This window comes from Sorex fumeus, unplaced genomic scaffold (genome assembly GCF_029834395.1).
Source record: "Sorex fumeus unplaced genomic scaffold, SorFum_2.1 ptg000036l, whole genome shotgun sequence".
In the NCBI taxonomy this organism is placed as follows: Eukaryota; Metazoa; Chordata; class Mammalia; order Eulipotyphla; family Soricidae; genus Sorex; species Sorex fumeus.
In genome coordinates, this window is record NW_026606093.1 from 8,261,235 (window position 1) to 8,274,718 (window position 13,484).

The following is a 13,484-nucleotide window of genomic DNA, read 5'->3' on the forward strand; positions in this document are numbered from 1 at the left end:
ACAGGAGAATTTTTCTTGTGATTTCCCTTTTCTATTTTACATCTTGCATATCTCCCCAAATCTTGCTTTTTCTAATCTAGAGCACTAATTTTGTATTCCAAAAATTTAAAAATAAATTATTTATTTAGCAACTATGGAATATAGCCTTTTTAGCATGTGTATGGGCTGGAGCAATAGCACAGTGGTAGGGCATTTGCTTTTTGCAGCCAGCACAGCCGAGCCAGGTTCAGTTCCTCCGTCGCTCTTGGAGAGCCCGGCAAGCTACTGAGAGTATCTCGCTCGCATGGCAAAGCCTGGCAAGCTACCCGTGTTGTATTCAATATGTCAAACACAGTAACAAGTCTCACAATGGAGATGTTACTGGGCCCACTCGAGCAAATCGATGAACAACAGGAGGACAGTGCTACAGTGCTATGGTATCTCTATTGTTTCATGTCTTAATTTTTTTTTAAAAGCTCCAGCTGTTAAAGAAATGAATGTAGCACCTGTGTTATGACATTTGTTTATTGATAAGACTTTCATTTATAAGTATCTATTTTGTTTCTGTATGTCAGGCACTATAATGTGTCTGGCTAGATTTATTATTGCTTTTGTGAAACACCCACATGGCAGAGTCTGGCACCACACAGCAGAGTCTGGCAAACTCCCCATGGTGTACCCAATATGCCAAATACCAGTAACAATGATGGGTCCCATTCTCCTAAAGCGCCTTGAATATAATCTCATGGATTATATTGGATGATGGAGACGTTACTGGGGCCTGCTCGAGGCAATTGACGAATAACAGGATGGTCGTGATTCGTGATTTGTAAAACACTTCAGGAAGCAGGTATCACTGTCACTGTCACTGTCCTCCCGTTGTTCATCGATTTGCTCGAGCAGGCCCAGTAACATTGTGAGACTTGTTACTGTGTTTGTTATACGAATACATCACGGGTAGCCTGCCAGGCTTTGCCGTGTGGGCGAGATACTCTCAGTAGCTTGCCGTGCCCGCATGGCAAAGCCTGGCAGGCTACCCTTGATGTATTTGATATGCCAAACACAGAAACTGTTGTCACAATGGAGACAATACTGGGCCCGCTCGAGCAAGTCAATGAACAATGGGAGAACAGTGACAGTGTTTTAAAGAATCATGGGGAAAATTCTTTTTATTTATTTATTTTTGACCACATCCAGGCTACCACATGATGCCATTCATCAAACCCAGGCATAGCTCCTGCACACAAATTATATGCTCCAGGGAGCAGGGCTATAGTACAGTGAATTAGGAGCTTGCCTTGCATGTGGCTGAGCTGGGTTCGATTCCTGGGTCCCCATATGATCACTCAAATCCCACCAGAGTGATGCCTAAGCAAGGAGCTAGGAGTATGTCCTCAGCACTCCCAGATGAGGCCCTAAAACCAAAATAAATAACATTAAAAGAAATCTGTATATGCACCACCTCCTTTAGTTCTTACAGACTTCTAAATGTTTATTGGTACACTTAGTTTCTTCTCCAGCTTTGATTTTACCTCCATAGGATTCTATGAAATAAGTGTTTGAAATTCATCTTTATTTTCTTTCTCTCAATTTCACTCACCAATATTTTGACTTTGCTATTTGACTTCCATACTGCCACCTTCACTATTTTTCTCCTTGCTTTCTTTTCTTCATTCTGTTTAGGAAATCATTTTCGATAAATCAAACCAAAAGCAGGAATATGTGAGATCTTTTTGCTCTGTTTTCAAGCAGAGCTTTCTTAGTTAGATCAAGTCTGAGATGAATTTGAACTAATGGTTAAATATGTGAGGAAGAGTATCCTGCTAGATATGTGGAGGTGATTGTGGAGGTGGAGATAGCTTAGAGCACCTGCCTGCCTTGAAAATGTGCGACTGCAAATTCAGCTCTCCAACACCTCTTTATGTACTGAGTACCATCGCAGTGCTACTGTCTTTGGTATCCCTGGTGCTACTGTCTTTGGTATCCCTGGTGCCACAAGAGTTGGTTTCTGAAGGACTGCAAAGTTGTGTTCAAACATCATTAATAAAAGTTTGTGAACACTGCAACTGAATGTGTGGCCTTCTCTGGTCATCATCATCATCATAAGGAAAGGATGAGGTATATAATAGCACTATAGTACTATCATCCTGTTGTTCATCGATTTGCTCAAGCAGGTACCAGTAACGTCTCCATTGTGAGACTTGTTGTTACTGTTTTTGGCATATTGAATACTCCACGGGGGGTAAATAATAATGATGATAAATTAATAACACTTTTAAAAAGTGAAATAGGGAGACAAGTGAAATTAGTTGATTTGATGAATTGTGTTCATCATGCAGTCCTGTAAGACTAGCAGAGCAAAAGGATTGGATATTCACATTGAGCAGAGAATAACAAAGAAGAAAAAGAAAGGTATAGTTAGGAGAATGTAGGGGAACATACACAGAAGCAGCAATAAAAAGCAAATGACAAAATGCTAAGAAAAACTTGTTTATGAATTACTGATTACTTATTAAGAGGGAAAATAACTTAGTTCTAATATAACAGATCACTGGTAACTGGAGTAATTAAAACGGTCTTTAATATTTTAAAAATTATTAAGTTTTGTTTAAACCAGTTTGTCATTGATGATCTTGGACAGATTTGGTGATAGTATGCAGTGATTTGTCCATCAATACCATAAACTTTAATATTATTGTGATCATATTACTTGAAGTATAAAAAAATTTAAAAATTTAAACTAACCACTCATTTGTTTATGGTTCTGCCATTTGACCTGAGTTCAACTGAGTAATTTTTTAACTGTTAGAATATTTTGAATAATTCTGGTCTGTTTAACATACTTAGAAATATGATAATTCCTACAGATCCCCAGAAATTTGCAATCCAAATAAATTCAGTCAAAATTTCTCCAAGTTGTACTCAGTGTATGTTCGTAAATTGGGGTGAGGGGAATGTAGTTGCAAATTCTTGTTTTTGGACTACACTGGGCTGTGCTTAGGGATCGATCCTGGAAGTCTCTGGGAGCTTATGCCTGGGATAGCACCCAGGTCGACTGTGTGCTAGGCAAGAGTTCTACCCACTGTACTATTGCTCCGCCCCTGTGACTTTTCCATTTTGTTTAGGTTTGGGTTTTTTGGCCATACCTGGTGGTGCTCAGGGATTAGAATTTATTCCAAATTCTGTAGTCAGGGTGCTTGGGACTAAAACCAAGGTTGGCTGTGTGCAAGTTCGGCCTGCTATACTATCTCTCTGGCCCCTGTAATTGTGACTTTCATGAAATGGATATAAATCCCATTGCTAATTTCAGTCTTTGATGTGGAGTCACTGAACATATAGTTTGGAAGAGTGTGAAAACTCTTACTAGAGCCATGCCAGATTCCAGGTATTCCTCTAAAATACCACTGTTGTGATCTCTTGATCTACAAGGAACTTGAGTAAAAAACTGAATAAAACAGGATTCTATAAACGAATGAAGAATTTATATACATGGGAAATAGTGCTATTAAAGAATAGATTAATGCTGTATGGATTAAATGTCCATTGATAAGGCCCTTAAGAGCTGTTAGAAATGAACTATGAAAGGGGGAATGAAATTCATAATGTACTTAGCTGTTTTAGGAGGAACAAGCTTTGTTTTATGTTGGGCCACACCTGGCGTTGCTCAGGGCTTTCTCCTGGCTCTACACTTAGAAATCAATCCTGATGAAGCTCAGGCGACCATATGAGGTGCTGGGGGTTGAATCCAGGTAGGCTGTGAAGCAAGTGCTATATACTCTCTTTGGCCCTAGGAGCAAGTTTTCACACCTCAACCCCCTCTATATGATAGGTAAATAATAAGAGACAGATACTATATCTTCAGTAGCGTTTTTTACAAAAGTAGGGGGACAATATTCCTGTGCTATCTTTGTTGAAACTTTGTGCTTTGTTTGGGGTCTACTCTTGGCAGCGGTCAGGAGCTGTTCTTGGCATGGTGCTCAGGGAAGCCTTTGGTGCTGGAATTCTTTCTGTGTATGTAAAGCCAATTAAAAGTAACTTTCCAAACCCTGAAAAGATTTTTTTAAATTCAGAAGTGCTGACTGTGCTAAAACAAGTGTGGATGGGGAGAATCCACACAATTAAATTTACATTTGGGGGTATTTACACTGGAAAAATGTGAAGCAAATGTTAAGGAGTGTTATTGGAAAGCTGTGGGATTCCCTGGCTATTTCACTAATTCACTTAGGCTATTTCCAAACTAGTCTGTATGCGTAATTCAGAGCTTGCAGGTAAGGAAGCTAGCAAGATTCTTAGAAGCGTTTAAATACAGGATAATTAGAGGTTACACTAAGTTGTTTATAGATTTGTTTATAAGAAAAATTCATTTAAAAATAAAGCCAAATTTTACTAAAGAGCTAGACCAAAGTAATTAGCATGATTTAATACTAGGGCTAGTTGGAATTACTTTTGTGGGGAGCTCCACACCCTCCATGCTTAGAGCTCACTCCTGGCTCTGCTCAGGAATCGCTCCTGGTGGGTTTGGGGGTCTTTGGGGTGCCAGGGATTAAGCCCAGTTTGGCTGTGTTTAAGGCAAATGCTCAGCTCATTGTTCTATCTTTCTGGCTTACGGATGACTCCTTAGAGTTTGCCCTTCTGCGCCCAAGCCAAGGACACCTTTCCAGTATTCTTTATTTCTATTGGAGACTGGATTTTTGGGGGTCTTTTCTTCAGCAAATTATTTGAATGTCAGCTTTGTGGAGATTAGAATAGGGTACATATAATGATGCTACACTTGATCCTTGTCTGTGATTTTGTTATCTTATGATCCTCCCAATCTATTCTTGGCCAGTTTTATCATTGGAGCCAGTAGGTTTTGGATTGTCTCTCTCTGTTTCTTCTTCCGTGGTGGTTTCTCTGGCAGCTAACCTTGAGAGCGGACATAGTTTAGGGTTTCCAGCGAGCGCTTGGAAGCTCCTGTTCTCATCACTTTTACTTCTGCGTTCTTCTCTTGTTCACACTGGGCACTGAGGTGCTGGTGTTAATTCCTCCCTGCCCACCTTTCCCTAGAGTCCATGCGTGATGGTGCCTCCTACAAACGACAGAATGAAGGAAAGCCAGAAAGAGGTGAGTTTTGAGCTAGATTTTGATTTGGGATTGTGAAGGGTGGGGACTTGGATCAGTAGATATCTTGGAAATGGGAAAAGTACAACCTCTCTAATAGTTCATTGTCAGAATCAGATGAACATCAATAGAACTAGGTTGTAGGACTTTAAGGATTGTGTGAGTTGGTTGTGCTAGCCATTCATCTTCAGGACATTGAGATCTAGAAAATAATTAAGTTGTTGCCAGATTGAATTCGACAGAGGATCAAGGTATTTTAATTTACCTATATATGCTCTTTTTGCTGCTATCTGAATCATTCCTTTTAATTCTTTGCTTCTCTCCTATCCCTTGCCTTCATGCAACATAATATATATATACACACACATATATATAGACACACATGCATGTATGTAAATGCATAAAAATATAATGGATACATAATAAACCACCTTATCCCTACCTTCTGAACACTAAGACTGGTTGAAAAGTTCTAAAATTAGCCTTCAAGTAGCTAAACATTCAAAATAGACCATGCAATTTGGGCACTTTACTGGCATGCCTCTAGGATTGAATCTTAGTACTAAAGGGAGTATCTAGAGATTAACAGCTATTTGTGAACATTTTTTTCCCTATGTCTTTGTGCCAGAATTGATCTCTTATTATTTAATTATCCCTTAATTAGCAGAACATGCCAGACAGCTTCTCATTTTCGAAGAACTGTTTATCTGAGTAGGCTGAGGGCAGTGATACGTGTTGGGATAGAAAAATGATTTTGCTAATTTTCTAGTGCCTCTTTTCTGAAAGAGTTTGAGCCAGGTAGACCCTGGGAATTAAAAAATTTGTAAGCTGTGACACCTCGATCCTCTAAGACCATTAGGTACAGTTGAACAGGCAGATAGAATGATGTGGAATTTACCATGTGTAAACAATTCACTAGAGACAGGAATGCTCTATTGTTATAACACGATGTGGAATTTACAGCATGTAATGAATACAGCAGGGGATGATTAAATTAACCACCTATTCTTTGTCATTAGAGTATGTAGTGATGATACTGTTTTCCCTTTTAATTTTAAGATTTGCTAGAATCTTAACAGTTATTTGATGTGAAAGCCTCTTAATGGTTCTCTAAATAAAAAGATTCTACAGTTCTAAGCCAGGTAGATGTCTCAGAGAGTTGAAGTGCATGCTCTGCATATGTGAGCTTTGGTTTTGATCCCCATCATTGTATGTTTCCCTGAACATGATGGGGACAGCCCCTGAGCACGGTGTACTGTGCCCTCCTCACAGAAACACGTAAACAGGTTGCCCAAATTCTCGATTTAAGACTATTACAGGTTCAGAGTTTGAATATTGATTTGGAGCAGGAATCCTCAGCTTCAGCGCTATGGACATTTGCAGCTATGTTTGTTATGATGGGTTATAATGAGCATTTTTCTAAGATGTTTAGTAGCATCGCTACCCTCTGCTTACTCTGTGCCAGTGACAGTCTCTCACTTGTGGCAGTCAAAAATGTATTCATACATTATTCATGTCTCTGGTGGGAGGGAGGGAAGTGTGAAGACATTCTGGGTCTGTGGGACACAGGAAAGAACTGTTATATCTGCTCTAGGTTATGGGAGAATTTTGAACCTCCCAGCCCTCAGTGATCTTGACCAGATTAGAAAGCCTACGGGTTTGGATTGATGCTGCCTCTGGTTCAATATTAAGGTCCTTTTGTTTCTGCTTTTGCTCTCAGCTGCTTTCCTGATTCAAATTCATTCGGTAATTTTCATCAGTTTCTTAGTTCCTTAAATGTAATGCCTCATTTTTTTTCCTCTTCCACATAATTAATTATATCAGTTTCTGTAGCAATTAAGAGTTGAAGAGGGGTCAGAGCAATAGTACAGTGGGCAAAGCACTTGCCTTGTACAAGCTCACCCGGGTTTGCTTCCAGGCATTCTGTGTGGTCCCCTAAGCACTATCACAAGTGTATCTTGAATGCAGAGCCAGGAGTAACCCCTGAACACTGCCAGACATGGCCTAAAACCCAAAAAGGACTAACTCCTTTGACTAACCAGGGAGGAATGAAAAAAAGTTGAATATATATTTTAATAGATAACAGTAACAATTAAGTTATTTTTATGGTCATATTTAAATATTTTTGTTGTTGAACTGACTTATGTAGTGGTCCTTAAATCAACATGTTGGCTCAAGTTAATTGAAAAAATGGTTTACTTGAATGCCTCTCCTGACTAAAGATCCTGCGTTTTCTTTTCTTTTTTTTTAACCATATAACAGGGCTGGAGCGATAGCACAGTGGGTAGGGTGTCTGCCTTGTAAGCAGCTGACCCGCATCCAATTCCTCCGCCCCTCTCGGAGAGCCCAGCAAGCTACCGAGAGAATCTCGCCCACACAGCAAAGCCTGGCAAGCTACCCGTGACGTATTTGATATGCCAAAAACAGTAATAACAAGTCTCACAATTCGTTGTGAGATGTTACTGGTGCCCGCTTGAGCAAATCAATGAACAACGGGAGGACAGTGCTACAATGCTGTCATATAACAATATTTGGGTATTCATTTAAACTAGACATTGGCTTAGTTCTGTAAATAATACATTTCTAGTTTTATTTATTTATTTATTTAAAAATTCAAATTGCCGAACATTTCAAAGAGTATCTGCTAAATATCCTACAAGCCTTTTTCTCGTACTTACTGATGAAGTAGCTGGTTCTTTTTGGTTTTTGGATTTTTATTGTATAAGAATTCTAGGAATGTGGAAGAAACAGTATTTAAGATTTAAGATTTCAAGCTATCTTCTATGTCTCATTTCTTCGCATTGATTCTGTGCTTGCTAACTAGCATTATGTGTGATTTAAATCACCTATATGATGTTCTTCGGTGCTGCTGTTTGCATTTTTTATGTGTCCATACAATGAGTTAGGTAGATTTTGGTATTAAAAGATTTAACAATGTAATGAAGGTATTTGTTCTGTATGACTCTTTCTTGTTTATTCAATTACAAAATTACTTTAATTGAAAACAAGAAAAATTTTAATAAAAAAAACAAATGAGCTAGAAAATTGCCTTTTCTATTTTCTTATATAGGTAAAGAGAGACCTGTTCAGTCTTTGAAAACATCAAGAGACACCTCACCCTCAAGTTCTTTAGCTGTTTCTTCATCAAAGGTTTGTTGTATTAAAAAATTAATTTAAAGAGGAAGTAGAAAGTAAAATGCACAGGGATGGGTGGGGGCTTGGGCTTACCGGGTGGTGCTCAGGACTTACCTTGGCTCTGTGTTTGAGGATCTATGCATCACTCACTGGTGGCAGTGCTTGGGGAGACAATATGGGGTTTGGTGGATATAACCACCATCAATTATAGACAATTTGTTATTGTTTTTCAAATGTCAGTAATTGGCTACATTTGAGGACTTGAATTTTAGGTAACAGAAACTTCAAACGTGGCAAACAGTAAATAAGCAGTGTTCTTAGGAAGCTTGAGTTATGCTAATATTACTATTCACTATATCCTTTTTTTCTCTTGAGGAACCAGGGAGGAATGGATGCTTAGATGATAAGTAATGGATAGACTGTGCTTTTATTTGTGGAGTGGGGTAGGCAGAAGCCTAAAATTTGTTAACTCTTGGAATTCTGGATATTGAGTCACTTGATCACTTGATTTCCTGTTAATTATCAATTTGCTCGAACGGGAGCCAGTAATGTCTCCATTTGCCCCGTCATGTGCTAGTGTAAGGATATTGAGTATTTTCTTCTTATTAACTCATACAGGAATCTCGTGACGTAAGTGTGTGTGTATGTGTGTGTATGTATATCTGTATGTGTATGTGTATAAGTATACACACACATACATTATATATATGCACATCCACACTCCCAATATATATAAAAAGCTCAGAAGTTAATATATTTTGACAAGTTATTTTATGGATGAATTTTCCAACTGTTAAAAAAAATACTCACATATTCATGCAAAAAAAAAAAGAAGTGAACACACAATCATCTTACAAGTTCAGCATTATTCAGATGCTAAAACCAGACAAGGACGCTACTAGAGAAGAAAAAAATCTCAGATGAAAATAGAAACAGAACTTTCAACAAAATACTTTCAAGCCAGATTCAAGAGCAGAGTGAAAACGACTGACTACGATTTGTTTAACAAATGCAAGTATGATTCAGTACTCATAAATCAATGTGATATACCCTATAAGTGAAATGGAGGAAATTTATGTCGCCATCTCAGTGGACACAGGAAAACTATTAGGCAAAATTATATTTCTGTTTAGGAAAACAACTCTAGGCTAACAGGATATAGAAGGAATATAACTCAATAAAGGCCATATGAATAGTCTGCAGCTGATAGAGTACTCAAATGTGAAACAGCTGAAAACTTAAGGTCATGTAGTCATGTAATAGACCCAGGTATGTCAGATGTTAGGCAGGCATGGTATATGCTTAATTTCACAGCTTGTAACCATACTACTGGAAGTTCCAGACAGAGCAGTTAGTCAAGAAAAAATTAAAGGCATTCAAATTGGAAAAGAAAACTGTTCAGATGACATTTTGTCTTGAACCTTTTGTCAATTGAGAGGCTACAAAGTCATTGTACAAAGTATCTAGGTCATTTTTCAGTAATTTTTTCATTAAAAGTGTTTGTGGAGTGGAGTATGAGCAGAAGCCTAAAATTTTAGTTATTTATTTTGTTGAACCCGGCAAGCTACCAAGAGTATCTCACCAGTACGGCCAATCCAGGCAAGCTCCCCTTGATGTATTCAATACGCAAAACACGGTTACAAGTCTCACAATGGAGATGTTACTGGCCCTCTAGAACAAATCAATGAACAAAGGGAGGACAGTTCTACAGTACAGTATACAATGTTTCTCATCAACATAATTCCAGTAACACAAAAAATCACCAGTGAACCCATTTATCCCCCTCCCCAAGGGCCCCAGTATTTCTTTCTCTCATCCCTCAGCTTCCGAATTCAATTTTTTGGAACAGTTCTGTGTTATGTTTTCTTTGGGCTTTTGTTGCGATGTTGATGTGTATCTTTATTTATTTTTTTATAATTTTATTTATTGAATCACTGTGAGAGCAGTTACAAAGCTTTCAGGTTTAAGTCTCGGTCATACAATGAAACACCCATTCTTCACCAGTGCCCATTCTCCACCACCAAAAATTCCAGTATAGCCCCATCCCACACCCTCCCCCTACCTGTGGGGCAGATGATTAGATGATTTTTACATTACTCTCTCTCTACTTTGATTACATTCAATATTTTGACACCAGACCCACCATTATTATTTGGGATTTTTACCCCAACACTCAGATATGCTAAAAGGCAACAGTAGACAATTTGTTTTCTATTGCTGGTTATAAATAACATGATGTCGTGTGGCTGCAGTAGTGGTCATACAATTTTGGAATTCTGAAATTTTAACACATAAATCTGGAGGGATTTCTGCCCAAACCTGCTGGGTTCCGAGATTTGTTCCTGAGTCTCTGGGATCATAGCTGTTAAGCAGCTTTATCAGGAGAAAGAAAGGCCGTTTATGAGCAGTGACCTGGGGTCTCTTTGGGACGAGGAGGAAAAGGCTGGCTCCACCCCCATCCCATGAGGTCCCGTGTTTCTCATCACTGCGGACCCAAACCTGACTGCCCAGTGGCCTCTGGAGGATGGTGGCCACCAAGCCGCCTAGGGGGAGCAGGCAGAGGGGCAGCACCCTTTCCCCCCTGATGTGGCCCGGTGACAGTAACCTACTACGGGGTCCGGGCATAAGCTGCTGGGTTCCGAGATTTGTTTCTGAGTCTTTGGGATCATGATCCTTAAGCAGCTTGATCAAGAGCCAGAGATGCCATTTGTGGGCGGTGACTCGGGGTCTCTTTGGGGTGGGGAGGAAAATGCCAGCTCCACCTCCATCCTGTGAGGCCCCAGGTGTCTCGACACTGAGAGCCCAAACCTGATTGTCCAATGGTCTCTGAAGGATGGCAGCCACCGAGCCGCCTAGGGGGAACAGGCAAAGGGACAGCACCTTTTCTCCCCTGGAGTGGCCCGGTGACAGTAACCTACTGTGGGTCTGGACGCATTTCTGCCAAAAGCCACTGGGTTCTGAGATTTGTTTCTAAGTATCTGGGATCATGGCCGTTAAGCAGCTTGAACAGGAGCCAGAGAGGCCGTTCGTGGGAGGTGACTCGGGGTCTCATTGGGGTGGGGAGGAAAGGGCCGGATCTACCCCCATCCCGTGAGGCCCTACATGTCTCGTCACTGCAGGCCCAAACCTGATTGTCCAGTGGCCTCTGGAGGATGATGGCCACTGGGTCACCAGGGGGAACAGGCCAAGGCATGAAACCTATTCCCATCTGGGGAGGCCCAGCGCCAGTAATCTACTGCAGGAACAGGATGCATTTCTGACAAAAGCCGTTGGGTTCCAAGATTTGTTTCTGAGTCCCTGGGATCATGGCTGTTAAGCAGTTTGATCAGAAACCAGCGAGGCCATGCCTCTAATTATATAGCTGAGCTGGAAGTGGTTTGTGGTGTCTCTCCCACATACCTAACTTTTGGCTATTTATTTTCTTGGTAAATTTTGCCCCAAGTTTTTGGGGTCTGGCCAAAGGCACAGTAGCAATTTTGGGGTATCTGAAAGTCTGACGGCACCATCAGGCTGCTGATGCACTCGCCTCACTGGTACAGATTGACCTACTGACTGTACCATACCCACAATGTGTATCTTTAAGTTTCACATAATAGATTATTCTGCATATGTCCCTTTCCTTCTTTTTTTTTTTTATGTAGGAGTATTGCTGTTTATTCAGCCATTGATTAGGCTGATTCATTTGGGCATGAACGCCACCTTACTGTTTTTTTTTTCTTTTTTATAAATTTAATTATTGAATCACCGTGAGAGCAGTTATAGAAGCTTTCAGGTTTAAGTCTCGGTCATACAATGATGAAACACCCGTCCCTTCATTAGTGCCCATTCTCCACCACCAAAAACTCCAGTATACCCCCCATCCCTCCCTCTCCCCCTACCTGTGGGGAAGATGATTCCCACAATACTATCTCTCTACTTTGATTACATTCAATATTTTGACACCAGACCCACCATTATTATTTGGGATTTTACCCCAGCACTCAGATCTGCCGAAAAGGCAGCCATAGACAATTTGTTTTCTGTTGCTGGTTATGAATAACATATGATATTGCATGGCTGCACTAGTGGTCGTGCGATTTTGGAATTCCGAAATTTTAACAATTAAATCTGAGGAATTTCTGCCCAAACCTGCTGGGTTCTTTGATTTGTTCCTGAGTCTCCGGGATCATGGTCATTAAGCAGCTTGATTAGGAGCCCAAGAGGCCCTTTGTGGGCAGTGACCCGGGGTCTTGTTGGGGTGGGGAGGGATGGGCTGGCTCCACCCCCATCCTGTGAGGCCTCATGTGCCTTGTCACTGTGGGCCCAAACCTGACTGTCCAATAACCTCTGAAGGATTATGGCCACAAAGCCGCCAGGGGGAACAGGCCAAGGCCTACCCCTCGGGTAGCCCGGCACTGATAAACTACTGTGAAGACCGGACTCATTTCTGCCAGAAGCCACTGGGTTTCGAGATTTGTTTCTGAGTCTCTGGGATCATGGCCATTAAGCTGTTTGATCAGGAACCAGAGAGGCCTTGCCTCCAATTATATAGCTGAACCGGATGTGGTTTCTGGGTATGTCTCCCACATACCTAACTTTTGGCTGTTTACTTTCTTGGTAAACTTGGCCCCAAGTTTTTGGGGTCTGGCCAAAGGCACAGCAGCAATTTTGAGGTATCTAGAAGTCTGAAGGCACCATCAGGCTGTTGATGCACTCGCCTCAGAGGTACAGACTGACTTGTTGGCGGCACCATACCCTACGTCCCTTTCCTTCTGTCTTCACTCAGCATGATATCTTCTAGTGCCATTCATTTGCTGAAAATTGCATAATTTTGTTCTTTTCTGTGTCTTTTTTAGAGCTGCAGAGTATTCCATTGTATGTATGGAATACAGCTTCTTGGTCCATCTATAGTTGGGTATCTGGGTTGTTTTCATATCTTGGCTATTATATTAATAGCCAAGTACTAGAATAATATTAATTGTACTGTTATAATTGGCTATTATACTAATAGTCAAGTGTACTAATGTATACTAAATGCAATGATGAATGTAGGTGTGCGTATATCCTTAGGAATTAATGTTTTTTTAATGTTATTTATTTATTTATTTTAATTTTTATTAGTAAAACACCATGAGGTACATGGTTGAACTCACCTGGGTTTTGGAGAAGATCAGCACAGCTGGGGGACGAAGAGGCAGAGGCTCAGGGCTGCTTTTCTCCCAGCGTCCGGGAGGACGCCTGGGGGGCTTGCAGGGAGAAATCCAAGTCCCAGGTTTGAGTACCGGTGGATG

The 13,484-nt window shown here is 40.5% G+C and overlaps 1 protein-coding gene across 4 annotated transcripts in view; it reads left to right on the forward strand.

Moving 5' to 3' along the window:
- The window catches only part of PPHLN1 (periphilin 1), a 141,235-nt gene that overhangs the window by 67,486 nt on the left and 60,265 nt on the right, over positions 1-13,484 (forward strand). For 3 of the 4 annotated variants that reach the window (XM_056117890.1, XM_056117891.1, XM_056117894.1), the window contains 2 exons: positions 5,026-5,082; positions 8,150-8,229. In XM_056117890.1, the coding sequence (XP_055973865.1) occupies positions 5,026-5,082; positions 8,150-8,229 (137 nt within the window). The remainder of the gene's footprint in view (positions 1-5,025; positions 5,083-8,149; positions 8,230-13,484) is intronic. The other variant, XM_056117893.1, reaches the window with a different exon arrangement.